The sequence below is a fragment of the Chiloscyllium punctatum genome, chromosome X (assembly GCF_047496795.1).
Source record: "Chiloscyllium punctatum isolate Juve2018m chromosome X, sChiPun1.3, whole genome shotgun sequence".
In the NCBI taxonomy this organism is placed as follows: Eukaryota; Metazoa; Chordata; class Chondrichthyes; order Orectolobiformes; family Hemiscylliidae; genus Chiloscyllium; species Chiloscyllium punctatum.
Genome location: NC_092791.1, coordinates 18,244,256 through 18,266,024, shown reverse-complemented (window position 1 = coordinate 18,266,024; position 21,769 = coordinate 18,244,256). Strand labels below are relative to the sequence as shown.

At 43.0% G+C, this 21,769-nt stretch overlaps 1 protein-coding gene across 10 annotated transcripts in view; it reads right to left on the bottom strand.

The window, feature by feature from the left end:
- The window catches only part of r3hdm2 (R3H domain containing 2), a 272,705-nt gene that overhangs the window by 42,126 nt on the left and 208,810 nt on the right, over nt 1-21,769 (bottom strand). For 7 of the 10 annotated variants that reach the window (XM_072567272.1, XM_072567275.1, XM_072567276.1 and 4 more), the window contains one exon: nt 13,333-13,434. The exons of the other annotated variants lie outside the window; for them this stretch is intronic. In XM_072567272.1, the coding sequence (XP_072423373.1) occupies nt 13,333-13,434 (102 nt within the window). The remainder of the gene's footprint in view (nt 1-13,332; nt 13,435-21,769) is intronic. 10 annotated transcript variants of the gene reach the window in all.

Below are 21,769 nucleotides of genomic sequence, written 5' to 3'. Positions count from 1 at the left end.
TGGGTGCGTTGTGTCTGCTTGTTTGGGTTTGTTGTTGAGAAGTCGGTGGACTGCGTATATTGGGTACCTGTCCTTCTCGAATATGCGGTGTAGACAGTTTTCTTCTGCTGTTCGTAGTTCCTGGGTGCTGCAGTGTGTTGTGGCCTGTTGAAATAATGTCCTGATGCAGTTTTGTTTGTGGGTGTTGGGATGTGTGTGTGTGTGTGTGTGTTTTCCTGTAATGCTGGTGTGAAGTTCTCCATTAACTGTTCGTTCTGCTGGGACATCTAGAAATGGGAGTCTGTTGTCGTTCTCCTCATCTCTTGTGAAATTTATGCCAGTAAGGAGATTGTTGATGGTGTTATAGGTTTCCTCTAATTTGTTCCGTTTTGTGATGATAAAAGGTTTCAACCATGAAGCAGACCCAAAGTTTGGGTTGGGTAGCTGGGAGGGCTGTTTGTTCGAGTCTCTGCATTACTGTTTCTGCTATGAACCTGGACATTGGTGATCCCATGGGTGTTCCGTTGATGTGTTGGGTGGTTATTGAATGTGAAGTGGGTGGTGAGGCACAGGTCCACTAGCTTGAGGATGTTGCCTTTGCTGATGAAGTTGCTGCTGTCTGGTGTTTGTGTCCTTGGTTCGTCTAGTAGTGCAGTCAGTGTTTCTTTGGCCAGGTTGATGTTAATTGACGTGAACAAGGCTGTTATATCAAAGGAGACCATTATTTTGTCCTCTTCTATCTTGGTGTCTTTGATGGTGTTCAGGAATTCTTGGGTGAAGTGAATGGAATGGCATGAGTCTTCTACTAGGTATTTCAGTTTTCAGTGGAGTTCCTTGGCTAGGCAAAAGTGAGGACTGCAGATGCTGGAGATCAGAGTTGGGAATGTGGTGCTGGAAAAGCACAGCAGGTCAGGCAGCATCCAAGGAGCAGGAGAATCGACGTTTCAGGCATAAGCCCTTAATCAGGAATGAGGCTTCTGAGCCAAGGGGATAGAAAGATAAATGGGAGGGGGATGAGGCTGCAGGGGGAGAAGGTAGCTGAAAGTGCAATAGGTGGCTGGAGGGTGGGGGTAAAGGTGATAGCTCAGAGAGGGGGGTGGAGTGGATAGATGGGAAAGAAGATAGACAGGTAGGACAGGTCATGAGGGTGGTGCCGAGTTAGAAGGTTGGATCTGGGATAAGGTTGGGGAGTGGAAGTGAGCAAACTGGTGAAGTCTACATTAATGCCATGTGGTTGACGGGTCCCAAGGCGGAAGATGAGGCGTTTCTCCTCCAGGCGTCGGGTGGTTGGGATTTGGCAATGGAGGAGGTCCAGCACCTGCATGTCCTTGGTGGAGTGGGAGGGGGGAGTTAAAGTGTTTAGCCACAGGGCAGTGGGGTTGCTTTGCGCGTGTGTCCTGGCGAAACAGAATGTTCTCTGAAGCGTTCTGCAAGGAGGCAGAGACCGCATAGGGAGCAATGGATACAGTAAATGATGTGTGGATGTAGAAAGCTCCTTTGGGGCCTTGGACAGAGGTGAGGGGGAAAGTATGGGTGCAGGTTTTGCAATTCTTGCCGTGGCAGAGCAAGGTACGAGGAAGGGAGGGTGGGTTGGTGGTGTGTGTGGATGGGGGTGGACCTGACAAGAGAGTCACGGAGGGAATGGTCTATACAGAATGCAGATAGAGGTGGGGAGGGAAATATATCTCTGTTGGTGGGGTCAGTTTGTAGGTGGTGGAGGATGATATGACATATTCGGAGGTTGGTGGAAGGTTAGTTCCTTGGCTAGTCTGTACATCAGTGTTCCGGCTCGTGGGACTGTGGATCTGAGGAGGGGCAGGGGCCTGGTTCGTGTACTTTCGGTAGTCCGTAGAAGTGGGATGTCTTGAATCCATCTGGCTTCATTATCTGTCTCGTTTATTTGCCTGGATTTATGAAATCTTTTCAATATGGATATAACACTGTTTTCCAGTTGTCGAGTCAGCTCTATCACCACCTGTTGGTAAGTGTCGGTATCTGTGAGCAGTTCGCTTTTTCAATGTACTCTGTTCCATTTAGAATGACGGTCATGCTCCCTTTGTCTGCAGGTAGGATTACAATGTTTTTTTTGAGTCTTTCTAGGGCTTTCCTTTCCTGTGTGTTGAAGGGGTTTCCTTCCTTTTTCCTGCTTAATGTTGGCACAACTGTCTATCTGATGGTCTGCTGGGTTTCTTCCGAGAGTCCTTTGTCCTTCAGGGTAAACTTTAATGCTGCTCGGAAACCCTTTCTGTCCATGTCTCTGCAATTGTAGTTTAACCCTGTTAAGAGGACGGCTTTTTCCGTATCTGTTATTAGTCAGTCCAATAGGTTTTTGACCCAAGCCTTGTTGTTGGCTGTGTTGTTCTTTTGTGAGAGCTTGTCCAGTATTTCCTGTAGGGCTAGATTATTTCCTTTTTTTGTGTGTCTGCTATTGTTTGATGCTTATGTTCATTCTAATGTGTCTGTCTATTCATGGTCTATCACGTTAGTATATAAAGCTTTTTGGCGCAAAATATCCCGAATGTATTTGTGGAGTCAGTTGTGGGCACTGTGAATCATTTCTCTCAACGTTCTGCAGCTGTTCTGTTCTGCTAGTCTATTGGCTAGTGGGGTGTTGAGCCCCACTAGGAAATGTTATCACCCACCTTAAGAGACCAAGACACATAAGTAGAAAGAGGGACATGACAGTCGTGCTTCACTGGAGGCTCACTGACGTTACCTAGTTTAATGACGAAATGTCTGAAAACAAATCTTTTTTCAGGTCAGTGAGCAAACTTACAACCTGAACCTCAACCTGAGGCATAAGTCTTCTTGAAAACCAAAAGCAGCCTCTGCCTGTTGATATACAGGAATGACCAGTGTTATAGAGTCAGAGAGATGAACAGCATGGAAACAGACCCTTCGGTCCAACTCATCCATGCCGACCAGATATCCCAACCCAATCTAGTCCCACCTGCCAGCACCTGCCCCATATCCCTCCAAATCCTTCCTATTCATATACCCATCCAAATGCCTCTTAAATGTTCCAATTGTACCAGCCTCCACCACTTCCTCTGGCAGCTCAATCCATACATGTACCACCCTCTGTGTGAAAACGTTGCCCCTTAGGTCTCTTTTATATCTTTCCCCTCTCACCCTAAACCTAAGCCCTCTAGTTCTGGACTCCCCCACCCCAGGGAAAAGACTTTATTTATCCTGTCCATGCCCCTCTTTATCTTATAAACCTCAATAAGGTCTCCCCTCAGCCTCCGATGCTCCAGGGAAAACAGCCCCTATTCAGCCTCTTCTTATAGCTCAAATCCTCCAACCCTGGCAACATCCTTGTAAATCTTTTCTGAACCCTTGCAAGTTTCACAACATCTTTCCGATAGGAAGGAGACCAGAAGTGCACACAATATTCCAACAGTGGTCTAACCAATGCCCTGTATAGCCTCAACATGACCTCCCAACTCCTGTACTCAATATTCTGACCAATAAAAGAAAGCAGATGTTGTTAAAAAATAGACAACAGCTTATGTTTACACAGCCCCTTTAAACATAGGGAAACATTTCATGAGCACGCTCAGGTGGTGGTTTAGCAGATTAACAGTTGCAGTGATTATTTCTCAACTATAGTTTCTTTTAACAACTTTACTATCTTGTGGTATGTTATTCTCCTGTGACAACCACACAGTGAAAAGCAGTGTTTTATTGATTCAGAAATGTGAACTTTGCTGGAGACCTCTGGTTAAGCAATTTCCACTGCTCCGATCTCAGTTGCATATTGGAATCAAAAAGATAGCTACTGCCATTAAATCTAATATTTTGAAATAACCTTTCACTGGGATTTACGGTCCTTCCTACATCAAGTACATCAGATCTTTAATTATGCTGATATGATGGCTGAAAAATCTTCCATGGCAGATGGAAGTAATACTAAGCACAATAGGTCTTGTCCATGACTTTCAATAATTGACCTCGAATCCCTACTTTGAGAGTGTACAAGCTGCCCGACTTTGCTAACGCAGCACTGTGGTGAAGCAATCTGGGGACAGTGTCTGCTGATGGCATCAGTCTGGGAAGCGTGTCCTGCAGTCAGCACTCTTTGAAGTGATTTATATTGTAGATAAAGGGGAACCAGTAGACATATTGTATGGAGTCTTCCAGAGGCATTTGATAAAGGTGTTACATCAAAGGATTTTGTGAAAAATAAAACCTCATGGTGTTTGAGGGTGACACATTATCATGGATAGAAGACTGACACACAGAAAGGAGAAAGCAGGAATCAATGCACAAACAAAAACAGAAATTGTTGATAAAGCTCAGTAGGTCTGGCAGCATCTGTGGAGAGATATCAGAGTTAAAATTGTGGGTTGAGTGACCCTTCCTCAGAACTGGAATTAATGGATCTTCTTCATCCTGGCAGGAGGTCACTGGTGTGCCACAGGGGTCAGTGCTGGGGCCTCAACACTGTACAATATATAGCAATTTTTTGGATGGTGTGACCAAAGGTGGGGTAACTAAATTTGCTGATGACAAAGATAGGTACAAAAATGAGCTGTGAAGAGGATAAAATGAGCTGTGAAGAGGATATAAGGAGCCTACAAAGGGAAACAGCTAGTTTATATGAGTGGACAAAGATCTGGTAAATGGAGATCATGTAGGAAATGAGGGAAGAACAAAAAACTAAATGGCGAGAGGCAGCAGAGCTCCAAGATGCAGAGGGATCTAGGTGCCCAAGTGGATGAGTCACAGAAGGTTAGCATGCAGGTACAGCAAGTAATCAGGAAAGCTAATAGAATGTTAGATTTTATTGGGAGGGGAATTGAAAGGGAGAATGGGAAGACTAAGCTTCAGTCATAAAGGGCATTGGTGAGTGTACATCTGCATACGGTGTATAGTACTGGTCACTGTAGTTACGGAAGAATTTTAATGCATTGAAAGCAGTTCAGTTTGTATGCAATAAGCCATTAGCAGACTCTTTACTCTTTACTAATGTTCATTTAGTTATAGTGTTGGGAAATTCCTGCTTAGTCACATAAAAATGACCTCCAGTGCCACTTGGTTCCAGAGTGTCCTTGGTATTTCACCTAAAGTTGCTAAATATCTGGTATTAACTGATAATGTTGAGTTTGTAGCAAAAAGCAAGGGCTGACATTTCCATCCACAGGATGGAAATACAGAAAAATAGGAGCAGGAGTTGGACTTTCAGCTCTTCGAGCCTGCTCTGCCATTCAATATGATCATGGCTGATCATTCAACTCAGCACACTGTTCCTGCTTTCTCCCATGATCCTTTTCGCCCTAAGAACTCTATCGAACTCCTTTTGAAAACAGTCAATGCTTTAGCCTCAACTGCTTCCCGTGACAGAGAATTCCACAGACTCATCACTCTCTGGGTGAAGACATTAATCTGGTAGGTGTTTGTTGCACTCCCCCCAAAACATCCTTCCTCAGATAAAGAGACTGATGCTGCACACAATGCTCCAGGTGTGACCTTACCTATACAACTGCAAGACATCCCTGGCTCCTGCACTTGAATCCACTCATTATGAAGGCCTGCTTCACTACCTGCTGCCCCCTGCGGGCTTACTTTCAGCAACTGGTGTACAAGGACAGCGAGATCTCATTGCACCTCCTTATTTCCGAATCTATCACCATTCTGATAATAATCCACCTTTCTGGTTTTGCTCCCAAAAATTGATAAACTCACATTGATCCACATAAACTGCATCTGCCCACTCACTCAATGTGTCCCAATCACACTGAAGCACAGTTCACCTTCCCATCCAGCTTTGTAATTTCTTGAAGTTTGCAAACAGCACAATGAGTTCCCTCATAGAAATCATTGATATATATTGCAAATAGCTAGGGTCCAAGTACTGATCACTTAGAAACCTCATTAGCAACCACCTGCCACTCATGCCAATCTATTCCCTATCCTCATTCCCACATGCTTTAATTTTACATGCTAATTTCTTACATGGGACCTTATCGATAGCCTTCTGTAAGTCCAAATAAACCACATCCACCCTTATCCACTCTACCTGCCACATCTTTGAAAAATTCCAGTAGATTTATCAAGCATGATTTCCCTTTTGTACATCCATGCTGATTGTCTGATTTTGTTGTTGTTTTAGAACATAAGAGCTAGGAGCAGGAATAGGCAGTCTGGCCCTTCGAGCCTGCTCTGCCATTCAATAAGATCATGGCTGATCTTTTAATGTACTCAGATCCACTTACCCACCTTCTCACCGCATCCCTTAATTGCTTTACTGTTCAAAAATAAATCTATCTTAGCTTTAAAAACGTTTCATGAAGTAGCGTCAACTACTTCCCTGGGCAGGGAATTCCATAGATTAACAACCCTCTGGGTGAAGAAGTTCCTTCTCAAATCAGTCCTAAATCTGCTCCCTCTAACCTTAAGGCTATGCCCTCTTGTCCTAACTTCACCTACCAGTGGAAACACCCTCACTACTTCTATCTTCCCTTCATAATTTTATAGGTTTCTCTAAGATAACCCCCCACAAGCTTCTGAATTCCAATGACTATAATCCCAATCTACTCAGTCTCTCCTCATAAGCTGACCCCCTCAACTCTGGAATCAACCTAGTGAACCTCCTCTGCACCCCCTCTAGTGCCAGTACATTCTTTCTCAAGTAAGGAGACCAAACCTGCACACAGTACTCCAGGTATAGCCTCACCAGCACCCTGTACAGCTGTGACATAACCTGTGTTTTTAAACTCAATCCTTTTAGCAATGAAGGACAAAATTCCATTTGCCTTCTTAATTTTTTTGTTGTACCTGCAGACCAACCTTCTGTGATTCATGCACAAAGATACCCAGATCTCACTGCATAGCAGCATGCTGAAATTTTTTACCACTCAAGTAATAATCCTTTTTACTATCACTCCTACCAAAATGTGTGACTTCACATTTATTTACATTGTATTCCATCTGCCACTCACTCAATGTACTAATGTTCCTCTGCACACTTTGCTCTACCACTCAGCTTCGTGTCATCTGCAACCTTTGACACCCTACATGTTGTTCCCCAACTCCAAATCACTTATATAAATTGTAAATAATTGCGGTCCCAACACCGATCCCTGAGACAAGTGTTCTGATATTAAATCTTTTGTAATGGACGCTAGCATTTTGCTATGACCAATGTCAGGCTAACCAGTCTATAATTCCCTGTTTTCTTCTCTCAACCTCCTTTTTGAAATGCTTTTTTATTGCACATCTGCTTAAGGGGGTTCAAGTCCCACCTCCCCCAGAGGTGTGTCATAACTTGCCCAAACAGATTGATTAAAAATCATTGCATGCAGCAACATTAAAAAGGGGGATAGCTGCTATCTTTTTATGGTGCTTGCTTCACTTGTTCCAAGTAACAGAGAAAACAGGATGCAGCCATTAAGTGCTCTGCACTTAGGTGACAAGCATTTTGTACAAGTGTAAGTATTCATGAATTTGCTAGTGTATGCTGTCATGCATTGTAAGGGATAAGCATGTCTTAAGTGGAAGTGCATCGTGGACAATATTGAGTTAGCTATACCCTATCCAAGAGTCAGCATCGAATGGGGCATAAAACATGCAGCCAGATCAATAACACTGGCATAAGCTAAATTTATTTGGCAGAGTAGAGATAAAAACTGAAAATGCTGGAAACATTCACTGGGTCTGGCAACATTTATGGAGCTTTTGAAATCGAGCTAATGATTCAGGTTCGGACATTTCAAAAGGAAAACCAGATGCTGCTGTGCATTTCCAGCATTTTCTGTTTTTGTTGCATTTTCCAACATCTGCAGGACTTCGCTCTTGTAATGGTGCAGACATGTTGACATTAACTATAGAAGCTTCATCTGCAGATCATGTATTTCATGGGTCAGGGCTGAACAGTGTACAACACAACCATAACTCAAACTCATTAGTACAGATCAGAATTTTACATTCAACACAAAGTCTCCTTGTCTAGATGCCTGGTTTACCTTATCTGAATTAAAATTGATACCAATATCAATGAAACAATTCTCAGCATCTTTGCATACAACACTGGTTTGTGATTTTATCACAGGAGTGGCTTATTAAAATGAAGGCATTACATGTTAGGACGGAAGCAAACCATTAGATTTCATCAAGTGCTCAATATTATCCTAACTAGAATGAAAACACAGATACTTGGTTCAACATTTATTTCTCTAACATCTGCCTAACAAACCAAGCCCATTTAGAGACTTTACCGCAAACTTTGAGTGCTCTAAATCAATTTGAAAACAACATTTAACTGGGCACCATCTACTCACAATGGCATGGCAAAAAGACATCAATGCTCAGCATGTGGTTTCTCCAGATCCTAGCAAACTAAATTTTACTAGTGCATGCAGCACGTGGAATGAAGGCGGACTTTAACAGGCATCCACAAACTTTGTGGTAAGGAATTATCCAAACCTGAAACACTTCACATTTTATAGCAATTCAGCAAGACACAGCTACCCTCAATCTGGATCATCTGAAGTCTGCTGTAGCAAGAGGTATTTAGTGTAATCATTTTGGCTTTCTGAACACTGTTTTGAATGGTTCTTGTGGTACAATCAGTGGTAGTGTACTTATCTCTGAACATGGAGGTCTGGGTTCAAGTTCCACCCGCCCTAGATGTGTCATAACGTTCATCAATATAACATCAGTAAATAGGTGCTCAGGTTGAGTGATAGTGTCCCTACGTCTGTACCAGGATCCCTGTGTTCAAATCCCACCTGCTCCAGAAGTGTGTAACTACAGCTTTGATTAGAAAATCTATCAGACATGGTTTAATAAATTGGCTAACAGCTGTTAAGAAGCTCTTGCTCACCAAGTTTATCTAGTAAACAGCTCAATCAGTTAGCAAGTTTCTTTCCTTGGCTATGCAGTTAGTTATCATAGCCAGAGTGACTATAATTGACCACTGAACGTAGAGGTTGAGGAAGAAACATTGCCCACAATTCCTGTTCCTGGTCGAGTGAGTGTTGCTGGAAGTGCACATGTACAGAAATCAGGTGAGGACCGGATTTAGACAAGGCCCAGGAGATTTTGTTTTCTGAGAATAAAGGGTGTAACATCCTGTAATGATTCCACTAATGGTTACATAATGCAGAGGAGGAACAACAGAGAATCACTTCACCATTACTAAGCTATAACCAAAGGATTTCCCCTAACACTGACTGACCAAACTGTCTATTGTAATTTTCATATTTGAAGCTAGCTTTGTCATTGAATGTCAATCTAGTTGGGGTGGCACAGTGGCCTCACAGCGCCAGGAACCCAATTTCAATTCCAGCTTCAGGACGTGTGGAGTTTGCACAGTCACCCAGTGTCTGTTTGGGTTTCCTCCCACAGTCCAAAGATGTGCTGGCTGGGTGAATTGGCCATGCTGGATTGCCCATAGTGTAAGGAGCATTAGTCAGGGGAGGAGAATGGGTCTGGTCGGATACTCTCTGGAGGGTTGGTATGGACTGGTTGGGCTGAAGGGACTGTTTCTATACTGTAGGGAATCTAATCATCATTCTCCACTCATTCTGTTTTGAGTATGACTGAGTTCTTTTCTGTTAAACAAGTGATCATGCTTCAAGAGCTACATTTCGAGTTTCTGAATCGGGTCTTGAGATGGAGCTGTGCTTTTGGACAGCAACTTATGGAAAGATTGCACTCCTTGCATCAATTCCACTCTCAGCATCATGGGTCATCCGATTCCAAGAGTTATCACTGGAACAGGGTTACTAGGATGCACCCCTCCCCCACACACAGTCAGGAGAGGTAGAACTTGATACAATAGCTTAGTGGCTTAGCAGTTAGCACTGCTGCCTCACAGCACCAGGGACCCAGATTCAATTCCATCTTCAGGTGACTGTCTGTGTGGAGTTTGCACATTCTCCCTGTATCTGTGTGGGTTTCCTCCGGGTGCTCTGGTTTTCCTCCCACAGTCCAAAGATGTGCAGGTTGGGTGGACTGGCCATGCTAAATTGTACAGGTTAGATGGCTTAGTCACTGGAAATGCAGGGATAGGGTGGATCTGGGTGGCATATTCTTCAAAGGGTCGATGCGAACTCGATCGGCCAAATGGCCTGGTCCCATACTGTGGGGATTCTATTAGTTAGTGCTGCCGCTGCTGATGAGCGATCGCATCAATCCTAAGTTAGATGAATACTTTCCACATTGGTGAACAGTGAGTGATGTAACCGCCCACTCTGGCAGAGGCTTTGAATGTAGTATTTGATCTTCCCTTCTCAGTGGAACACAGTATTGTAAACTTGTTGTGACTTTTTGCTTTTGCTTACTGAGGGGAGGGATATCACTAAAGGGGAGGTAACCAAGTTCACTTTACGATGGGTAGACATGGAAGAATTCCCACCAACTTTGCTCTAACATCACCCCCAACTCCAATCCCAGAACAGTGCTCCCTACCACCCAAGTGTGATATATTCGATTTCCAGGCTTGGCATAGGATGGTCTCTGGCTAGAAGGATGGTGATAATCAGGGTAATTTTGTGCTGTGGAAATAGGAAACAAAGACGGCCCAAACCAACATTGTATAAAACTCATTCTTGCACAATTACATTATGCTTGAAGACCTCGCTCCCAAAGAAGCTTTCCACCAATACAAGAACTCTCTGCTTTCTCTTTTTTGCCTTTTGCATCACTCCTTGAAAAATGATCTGCAGTTAAATAAATGACCAAAATATGGTACAGCACAAAATGAAAGCTGCATTTGACCTAGCATACAGTCAGGAAAAGTCATTATTTTCCTCTTCTCTGTGCCTATCAAGATGTGAAATTTAATGTTGGAGGTGGTTCCTGATGTCACTTTTACACGAGGGATACTGCAGCTCTGTAGATCAGTATCAATTCTAGCAGAACATCTCCTACTGTGTTCTTTCCATATATTTCAAACAATATCTGTTCTGAGGCCTGAGTAAGGGTGCAGTTTTGTGCCAAATTCAGTGCAGTTCAGGTTGTCTAGGCAGGATTGAGACTGCCGAACTCATTTTGCACAGGATTCTTACAGGCAAGCAGAGACTGTTTAGAGTGGCTTTGAACCAACTCAGGTTGGGAAGGTGAAGCATTATTAGTCAATTGACTTTCCCATGTAAGTTTCACAATACGTTACCTACCTATATGGTTTTGAAAAGAAGTCCAAATAATCTAGGCACTGATTACACTCTTGCAAATGGTTTGACTGAAGGAGACCACATTAAATAAAGAGAACTGTAATCACTAACCAACTTTATGTGGGTCACCTGATTGCAATTTACTGAATTCAGGGCATTAGCGTAGCAAGTTAGTTTGAAACACTGCATTATTGACACACCCCAAATTAGTTGAATATATTTTGTCATTTATATCAAGAGGTTGGAATGCAAAAGCAGCAATGTGCTACTGAGACTTTATAAAGCTCTGGTGAGGCCCCATTTGGAATACTATGTCCAGTTTTGGGCACCATACCTCAGGAAGGATGTACTGGCACTGGAGCATGTCCAGCCGAGATTCACATGGATGATCCCTGGAATGGTAGGCCTAACATATGAAGAAAGGCTGAGGATCTTGGGATTGTATTCATTAGCGTTTAGAAGGGTGAGGGGAGATCTACTAGAAACTGACAAGATAATGCATGGGTTAGAAAGGGTGGACGCTGGGAATGTGTTTCCATCAGGCAGGCACAGCCTTAGAATTAGAGGGGGTCAATTTAAAATGGAAATGAGGAGACATTTCTTCACCCAGAGTGTGGTGGGCCTGTGGAATTCATTGTCACGGAGTGCAGTGGAGGCCGGGACATTAAATGTCTTCAAGGCAGAAATTGATAAATTCTTGATCTCGCAAGGAATTAAGGGAAGAGTATGGGTAAATGGTGTTGAAATGCCAGTTTTGCGTTCAGCCATGATTGAATGGTGGAGTGGACTCGATGGGCTGAAAGGCCTTACTTCCACTCCTATGTCTTATGGTCTTATATAGATAACGTGTTCCCTCCGAGCACTACTTGGCTATGGTATTACTGATCAACCTGCCAATCCTCAACGGAGTATAATATCTGAACTTACAGTTTTGAGTTCTGTATGTGCTATGTATTAAATGCATCCACTGAGTCCCACAGCGCAGTTACACATTTCCCCCATCCCCACAGTGGATTGTTGGAACCACTTTGCTTGAATCACATAATATTTTGCATGTGACTTTATTTTGAAAATGTATTTTTTTGCATTTGAGTGACAATTAAATTTTGACTTTGAGGAACTGAAAAGTATCATCCATTATTGTTCGGAAGAAGGTGTTATTAAAAATCACCACAAAAGACAGGCATGCAAGACCCTAAACAAGGTCAACTGAAACAATCCCCTTTTCTCTCCACTTCTGAGAAAGTGGACCCATGTTAAGTTACAGTCCAAGCCCTCATCGAAGTGGTTATCTTCATATAAGGCTATACAATAAATGTTGGACAACCAATTGATGGAGTGATAGGTGAGGCCAGGGAAGTAGTTACATCTAGTCCTATCCTCACTGAACAAACACACACTTATCAACCAGAGGCACTGCATAATACAGTCAGGGCAGGAAATCTGGTTGTTTCTTTATTCCCTTTCAAGTTCCAGGGATGTTGCAACTCCAAGCACCTCCACAGCTGACCTTCTGTGGGAGATAACTCAATCCAGCTCAGAGCAGGAATTGAACCAGAGACCTTCCATGTCTGTGTGCCTCAGTAGAGTACTGGAAAGTGCACTTAGCCAAAGTGCCAATGGGACAAGGCTATCTGAGTATGTCTGTGAATTATAAAGATTACAGGCAAACACATTTCCGCAGTGGAGACGGTTTGTCCAATAATTTTATTTATGCGGAGGTTATAATGTTAATCATTTGTAAGTGGAGGTTTAATTTTGGGACAAGGGCAGATGGAGAAAGGAGGAGTGAAAGAAACACAGCAAGGTCCATCTGCCATACATTAATAATGTATCTCAGTTGGCAAACACATCCTGTTAGACATGTTGTACAGGCAGACAGCATTTGAATTTTCATGTGTAAACTTCTCTCCCATTCCATGTTGAAGGCAGGAATTGATTCATTGTGGAGGCAGTTTACATGGATACTTATTTTTCCCATTAAAAACAAACAGCATGAAAAACAAAATCATAATTCACTGGGGAAGCTCCAATATTCCTGGACCCTTGTGCTTCGGTTTCTCACTTTGAGCAGATGTTAGTAACCAGTATAAATTCAAAGACTCTACTGGTATCCTTTATTTATCCAAACTTAATACCACTTCTGTGGAAGACTTGAGGGTAGCACAGACAAACATGCAACACTATTGACGTACACAGGCAGAACTAAACATACAGAACTGATAACATGTACCATAGTGTATTGCTGGGGAGGCGAGACTGGCAGGAGAACTTGGGGGCAAGAGGTCGCAGAATACTGGATAGGCTGTGCAGAGGGCTGCAGAGATGGCAAGGGCTAAGAAAGCCAACAACACAGAGAAAGTATTGGAAAGAAGAAACACAGGGTTAATGTCATCATCATCATCATCACTACACAATAAACAAAAAAAAACTTTAGACAGACATTCTACAGCAATTTATTTTTATCTTTGTCAAACCAACACTTGCTTTTCCCTTTAAAATGAGGGCATAAATGGTTCCTTTGTCCCCTCTCCAGTCCCATTTAATCTTTCTGCACATCTTGCATTCAAGAAAACAAGGAGGCAATTGGTGTTTGCCAATGTCGTTCTTCAGCCAGCTGCTGGTCAATGAACGACATGATCCTGTAATGACTCCCATTCTGATTTTCTCCCTGCCCCATAGGCCTCCATCTGATGCTGAGACAGCATGTTGGTGGAGATTAGGAATTTAGCGCATTAGGGCTGAATCAAACTGATACCCCTCCACTAAACAGCCCAATGTGTAACCACTTTGAGTTGGTTTGCAACACAAAGATATTCAAAATGAAAAAAACTATTTTAAAGTCATGAATACAATCATTTTTGCAAAATGCAATTGTATAACAATAACCTATATGCTCTGTTGCACTGAGATGTAAACTGTACATATAGCCAATTTATACACATGAATTTCCTTTGAGACTGCCCATATCCTTTCCAGTGTTAGCAGACACTATAATCTCTGGTGCATAAACTTCAACTTCTGAAGTATTTTAAATGCAAGGGAGCAATCTAGAGGTTCCTTAAATCAAATCATTAACTGAAATTGGGAAGATGCGTGCAACAGATTTCAATTTTAAAACTTTGAGTGTGTCGAATCTACATGAATCTAAAGTGATGATTATAGGAGGAGAATGTTGAATTACCTAGTACAGGGAAAGTCATCCTCATTGCTCTTGGAGATTAAAGCAAACAAGAACAGGAACTTCTTCATTCCATAAGGGTAAAACAAATCCAAACTATCAAGTGATACTGTCCTTTGAAGAGTGTTCCACTTTACAAAGCCAGAAGGCAACATCCAATTCCACACACAGCAAATTATTTTCAAGAGTCTTAGGGTCTGCTTAGCCATCCCTTTGGTTGATGGATAGGAACCTATTTGTACCAGTTATCCAGTTAAAGAAAGATCTTCCACTCCAGTAAAAAAAAAACCTCCAGTCAATATTATGGCAGCAAAGGTTAAGCCAAGTGACAGTAATCTGTACGAATTATTTATCCTTCCTGTAGGCAGGACCTGCAAAATTCTTTGATGCCTACCTGGAAGTACACATGCATGAAAACAACTTACACAACAATCTTTTCTTCCTGTACAATCTCTAACCTATTCATAGTCTCCTGAGGTCTCAAACTATCCCCTTTCTTTAAGCATAGTGTCTATTCTTGTGCCATTTGCAAATAACAACACTGCGCCTCTAACTTTACATTTACGACAAACAGCAATGGTCTCACTACTGATCACTGGCGGACATCACTGCTCAAAACAAAATTCCATTAACCAATACATACTATTTTCTATTCAAATAACATCCAATCCATGCCGATCCATCCAGTCTCCATAACATCAGGACGTTTCATTGTAGATAATATCTTCCACGTGGTACTTTACCAAATGTCAGAGTCAGAGATGTACAGCACGGAAACAGACCCTTCCGTCCAACCCGTCCATGCCGACCAGATAACCCAACCCAATCTAGTCCCACCTGCCAGCACCTGCCCCATATCCCTCCAAACCCTTCCTATTCATATACCCACCCAAATGCCTCTTAAATGTTGCAATTGTACCAGCCTCCAGCACTTCCTCTGTCAGCTCATTCCATACACGTACCACCCTCTGCGTGAAAAAGTTGCCCCTTAGGTCTCTTTTATACCTTTCCCCTCTCACCCTAAATCTATGCCCTCTAGTTCTGGACTCTCTTACCCCAGGGAAAAGACTTTGTCTATTTATCCTATCCATGCCCCTCATGATTTTATAAACCTCGATAAGGTCACCCCTCAGCCTCCGACGCTCCAGAGAAAACAGCCCCAGCCTGTTCAGCGTCTCCCTATAGCTCAAATCCTCAAACCCTGGCAACATCCTTGTAAATCTTTTCTGAACCCTTTCATATTTCACAACATCTTTCCAAAAGGAAGGAGACCAGAATTGCACACGATATTCCAACAGTGGCCTAACCAATATCCTGTACAGCCGCAACATGACCTCCCAACTCTGGTACTCAATACTCTGACCAATAAAGGATAGCTTACCAAACATCACCTTCACTATCCTATCTACCTATGAGTCTACTTTCAAGGAGCTATAAACCTGCACTCCAAGGTCTCTTTGTTCAGCAACACTCCCTCGGACCTTACCATTAAATGTATAAGTCCTGCTAAGATTTGCTTTCCCAAAATGCAGCACCTCGCATTTATCTGAATTAAACTCCATCTGCCACTTCTCAGCCCATTGGCCCATCTGGTCCAGATCCTGTTGTAATCAGAGGTAACCTTCTTCACTATCCACTACACCTCCAATTTTGGTGTCATCTGCAAACGTACTAACTATACCTCTTAAGCTTACATCCAAATCATTTATATAAATGATGAAAAGTAGAGGACCCAGCACTGATCCTTGTGGCACTCCATTGGTCACAGGCCCCCAGTCTGAAAAACAACCCTCCACCACCACCCTCTGTCTTCTACTTTTGAGCCAGTTCTGTATCCAAATGGCTAGCTCTCCCTGTATCTAACCTTGCTAACCAGTCTCCCATGGAGAACCTTGTTGAACGCCTTACTGAAGTCCATATAGATCGCATCTACTGCTCTGTCCTCATCAATCCTCTTTGTTACTTCCTCAAAAAAACTCAATCCAGTTTGCGAGACATGATTTCCCACGCACAAAGCCATGTTGACTATCCCAAATCAGTCCTTGCCTTTCCACATCCATGTACATTCTGTCCCTTAGGATTCCCTCCAACAACTTGCCCGCCACTGACGTCAGGCTCACTGGTCGATAGTTCCCTGGCTTGTCCTTACCACCCTTTTTAAACAGTGGCACCACGTTAGCCAACCTCCAGTCTTCCGGTACCTCACCTGTGACTATCGATAATACAAATATCTCAGCAAGAGGCCCAGCAATCACTTCCCTAGCTTCCCACAGAGTTCTCGGGGACACCTGATCAGGTCCTGGGGATTTATCCAATTTTTTGCATTTCAAGACATCCAGCACTTCCTCCTCTGTGATATGGACATTTTTCAAGATGTCACCATCTATTTCCCTACATTCTATACCTTCCACGTTCTTTTCCACAGTAAATACTGATGCAAAATACTCGTTTAGTATCTACCCCATTTTCTGTGGCTCCACACAAAGGCCGCCTTGCTGATCTTTGAGGGGCCCTATTCTCTCCCTAGTTACCCTTTTGTCCTTAATGTATTTGTACAAACCCTTTGGATTCTCCTTAACTCTACTTGCCAAAGCTATCTCATGTCCCCTTTTTGCCCTCCTGATTTCCCTCTTAAGTATACTCCTACTGTCTTTATACTCTTCGAAGGATTCACTTGATCTCTCCTGTCTATACCTGACATATGCTTCCTTCTTTTTCTTAACCAAACCCTCAATTTCTTTAGTCATCCAGCATTCCCTATACCTACCAGCCTTCCCTTTCACCCTGACAGGAATATACTTTCTCTGGATTCTTGTTATCTCATTTCTGAAGGCTTCCCATTTTCTAGCCGTCCCTTTATCTGCGAATGTTTGCCCCCAATCAGCTTTTGAAAGGTCTTGCCTAATACTGTCAAAATTGGCCTTTCTCCAATTTAGAACTTCAACTTTTAGATCTGGTCTATCCTTTTCCATCACTACTTTAAATCTAATAGAATTATGGTCGCTGGCCCCAAAGTGCTCCCCCACTGACACCTCAGTCACCTGCCCTGCCTTATTTCCCAAGAGTAGGTCCAGTTTTGCTGCTCGTTGGATGCTGCCTGAACTGCTGTGCTCTTCCAGCACCACTAATCCAGTATTTGGTTTTCAGCATCTGCAGTCATTGTTTTTACCAAGTTTTGCACCTTCTCTAGTAGGTACATCCACATACTGAAATCAGAAAATTTTCTTGTATACACTTAACAAATTCCTCTCCATCTGAACCCTTAACACTGTGGCAGTCCCAGTCTATGTTTAGAAAGTTAAAAATCCCCTACCATAACCACCCTATTATTCTTACAGATAGCTGAGATCTCCTTACAAATTTGTTTCTCAATTTCCCTCTGACTATTAGGGGGTCGATAATACAATCCCAACGTGATCGTTCCTTTCTTATTTCTCAGTTCCACCCAAATAATTTCCCTGGATGTATTTCCGGGAATATCCTCCCTCAGTACAGCTGTAATGCTATCCCTGATCAAAAACACCACTCCCCCATTTCTCTTGCCTCCCTTTCTGTCCTTCCTGTAACATTTGTATCCTGGAACATTAAGCTGCCAGTCCTATCTATGCCGGAGGCATGTTTCTGTAATTGCTATGATATCCTAGTCCCATGTTCCTAACCATGCCCTGAGTTCATCTGCCTTCCCCGTTCAGCCCCTTGCATTGAAATAAATGTAGTTTAATTTATCAGTACGACCTTGTTCTCTGCTTCCTTTGGAAATCCATATACACAATTCCTTTGTCCCTGTACATCATGATTTTCTCCAAGGACTCCATTAAATTTGTCTGGTACACACCGCCTTTTAACAAATCCATTTTAAATAAAGGGCTGGCTGCCTTAATTAACCTACAGCTTTCTAGGTGAGGAGCAGTTTTATTTTGTTTTGTAATCTAAAGCAACCTAGTCACAAACTATGCTAGACTGGTTGGGTTACCGTTACCTAGCTTATCCCCTTTTGGGCATATGTATTACATTGGTGACAACAACTGAAGATGTGTCATGACCTGACCTACAGATATGTATACCTGATGGAGAACAAGAAGGAATAAGCCTACCCATTGGGGTTTTGAATGAGTAGGGATCAAAGAAACATAGAAAATAGGTGCAGCAGTTGGCCATTCGGCCCTTCAGGCCTGCCCACCATTCAATATGATCATGGCTGATCATGCAGTCTCAGTATCCCACTCCTGCTTTCTCCCCATACTGCTTGATCCCTGTAACCACAAGGGCCACATCCAGCTCCCTCTTGAACATATCTAACGTACTGGCCCCAACTGCTTTCTGTGGGAGAGAATTCCACAGGGTCACAATTCTGAGTGAAGGAATTCTTCTTCATCTCAGTCCTGAATGCCTTACCCCTTACATCTTCCACTGTGACCCCTAGTTCTGGACTTTCCCAACATTGGGAACATTCTTCCTGCATCTAGCCTGTCCAGTCCCATCAGGATTTTATATGTTTCTGTGAGACCCCTCTTCATTCTTCTAAATTCCACCAAGTACAAGCCCAGTCTTTCCAGCCTTTCCTCATCTGTCAGTCCTGCCATCCCAGGAATCAGTCTGGTGAATCTTCGCTGGACTCCCTCAATAGCAAGAATATCCTTCCTCAGACTAAGAGACCAAAAGTGCACACAATACTCAAGATGTGGCCTCACCAAGGCCCCGTATAACTGCAGCAAGACATCCCTATTCCTATGCTCAAATCCTCTCGCTATGAAGACCAGCACGCCATTAGCTTTCCACACGACCTGCAATACCTGCATGCCAACTTTCAATGACTGTTCCACCATGACACCCAGGTCTTGTTGCATCTCACCTTTTCCAAAACTGCCACCATTTAGATAATAATCTGCCTTCCTGTTTTTGCAATCAAAGTGGATAACCTCGCATTTATCTACGTTATTAGACTGGATTAGGTTCCCTATAGTGTGGAAACAGGCCATTCAGCTCAACAAGTCCACACCGACCCTCCGAGGAGCAACATACCCAGACACATTACCCTACCCTATATTTACCCCTGACTAATGCACCTAATGCCATGGGAAAGTTAGCATGGCCAATTCACCTGACCTGCACATCTTTGGACTGTGGGAGGAAACCGGAGCACCCAGAGGAAACCCACGCAGACAAGTGGCAAACTCCACACAGACAGTCGCCTGAGGGTGGAATCAAACCCAGGCCCCTGGCGCTGTGAGGCAGCAGTGCTAACCACTGAGCCACCATGCCGCCCCAAGTTATAGTGCATTTCCCAAGTATTTGCCCACTCAGCCAACCTGTCCAAGTCACCCTGCAGTTTCTAAGCATCCTCCTCACAGAAATATGCTCTTTGGAGCGAAGAAATTGCATGGTCCAGAGCTTCTTACATGGAGCCCCACATGGGTAAAATTTTCCTCTGTATTCCCCTGAGATATAGGAAATTAACTTCAAAAATCACGAAAGCTTTGGACAACTTGATCAGAAAACTTAACAAGGCAGCCGCATCAGAACAGAAAGATGCTATTATAGATCAGTGGGTCAAAGACAGCACACACTGGAGTCAATGGGAAAAACAGCACTATTTCTCCTGCTGAGTTTCAAGTCTGGAATCAAGGTAGATCGGTGCCTGAATCAACACAAACTCATGCAGGAGAGGTGGCTATTTCTATTCAAGATGTTCCAGTACAGTGCTTACTCTAGCATCTACCTAACAATGTGGATGATTGCTCTGGTTCATTCTATCATCAGCAAAAAGGGAAATTTAACCCAATCAATTACTGCCCTGTCCAACACGATGGTATCAACAAGCAACAGCCATTCATCAATGCTCAATTTGCATTTTACCAGAACTGCACAGAATCTTCATGGATCAGATCCTCACTTGCATCTACATTTTTAATCACACAACATCAGATTATAGTCCAATAGGTTGATTTGGAAGCACGAGATTTTGGAGTGCTGCTCCTTCATCAGGTGGCTGTGGAGTATAAGAGTGTAGGACACAGAATTGATTGCAAAGATTCACAGTGAGATGTAACTGAAATTATATATTGAAGAATACCTGGATTGTTTGTTAAGTCTCTTATCGCTTAGAATTGGCACATTGGTTTCAGTTCTTTCATATGCAAATGCCAGAACTTAAAGTTACATTCTCAAGTGAACTTTAACAATAGGTGCCATGTTGACCCAGATAATGTATTGAAGGCGTGAGGTGCCCTGTATAAGATTGTCTGTGCCCCAATGTTCAGACTGATTCCAATCTTACATGGATTCATGCAGTTTTTGAGCAAAATGAAATGTAATTCTCCAAGTATAAATTCACCCCACCCCACTGTGTGTGTGCACAATGTGGGTGCGTGTGTGTGTATTGGGGGGAGGGGGGGGGGGGAAATGAGTGTCAATGAGAGAGTCTGTGTGTATGTGTGAGAGTGTAAAGGGTATACGTCTGTGAGAGGGTGCGTGAGTGTGGGAGTGTATGCGTGAGCATACGAGAAAGAGCTTGTGTATGAGAGAGGGCATGCATGAGCGTGTGCGTTCGTCTCTCTCGCTCTCTGTCGGCTCTCATTATCCATTCATTCTACCAGCCTCACTGTAACTGCAATATGCATTGGCTACAACACACACTGTTCCAATTCAACAAGGTGACAGCATCTTACTCTTTTGCAACCTCTACATTTCAGAAAACTGAAGGCAGGGATGCCATGGGAACATTATTCTAACCTTCCTACCAACTCTCATGCTATCCTGTCCCAGGCCTCTGTCACCTTTCTTCGACTGGGTCAAAATCATAAAATTCCCTGCTAAACTTTGGGGAGTACCACTACTACGTGGGCATCAACAGTTCAAGGAATCAGCACCACATCAAGGAAATCAGATGGACAAGAAATGCAGATTTGAATTTATAACAATATTCCACAGAAACCGGTTTAAAATAAAACTGTTTCCCCAAACAGATGAGGAATGCCTTTTGGCCAATGAGCTTTTCCTGTAATAATGGAGGTTATCAGCGTACATTGAATTCTGTCTGTTTGGAGGTGCACAGAACCAGACATGGGCATCTCCGGGTGTTGAAGGAATCAAGTTTGAATATTCTTGCAGCCCAGTTTTGCGTTTCACTGGATTTGTCCAGTGGTGAACTTTTATATAAATGTTGCTGCAAGCTTTACACCCTGTGTTGATGGAACACAGCAAAAACAGGTGCTGTGCATCTTCGTCACTGGGAAGGATTTACAGCATTTGATATCGATACATATCTTAAACCCTGAAGTCAGTCTCAACCAAAAGTCAGAGGACTCAAAAAAAAAGCCAGGACACAGCAAGTAATGCCTGGAGCAAAATGCATTTCACTCAGGTAAGAAACTCAAAAACTTTCAACTTGGGAATGTGCTTGACTGAAATAAATTAAACTGCGAGCAAAAGGACTGAAATGGAACTTTGTTTTCTAGTGTGAAAGGTAACAATAAGATGTCCTGATGTC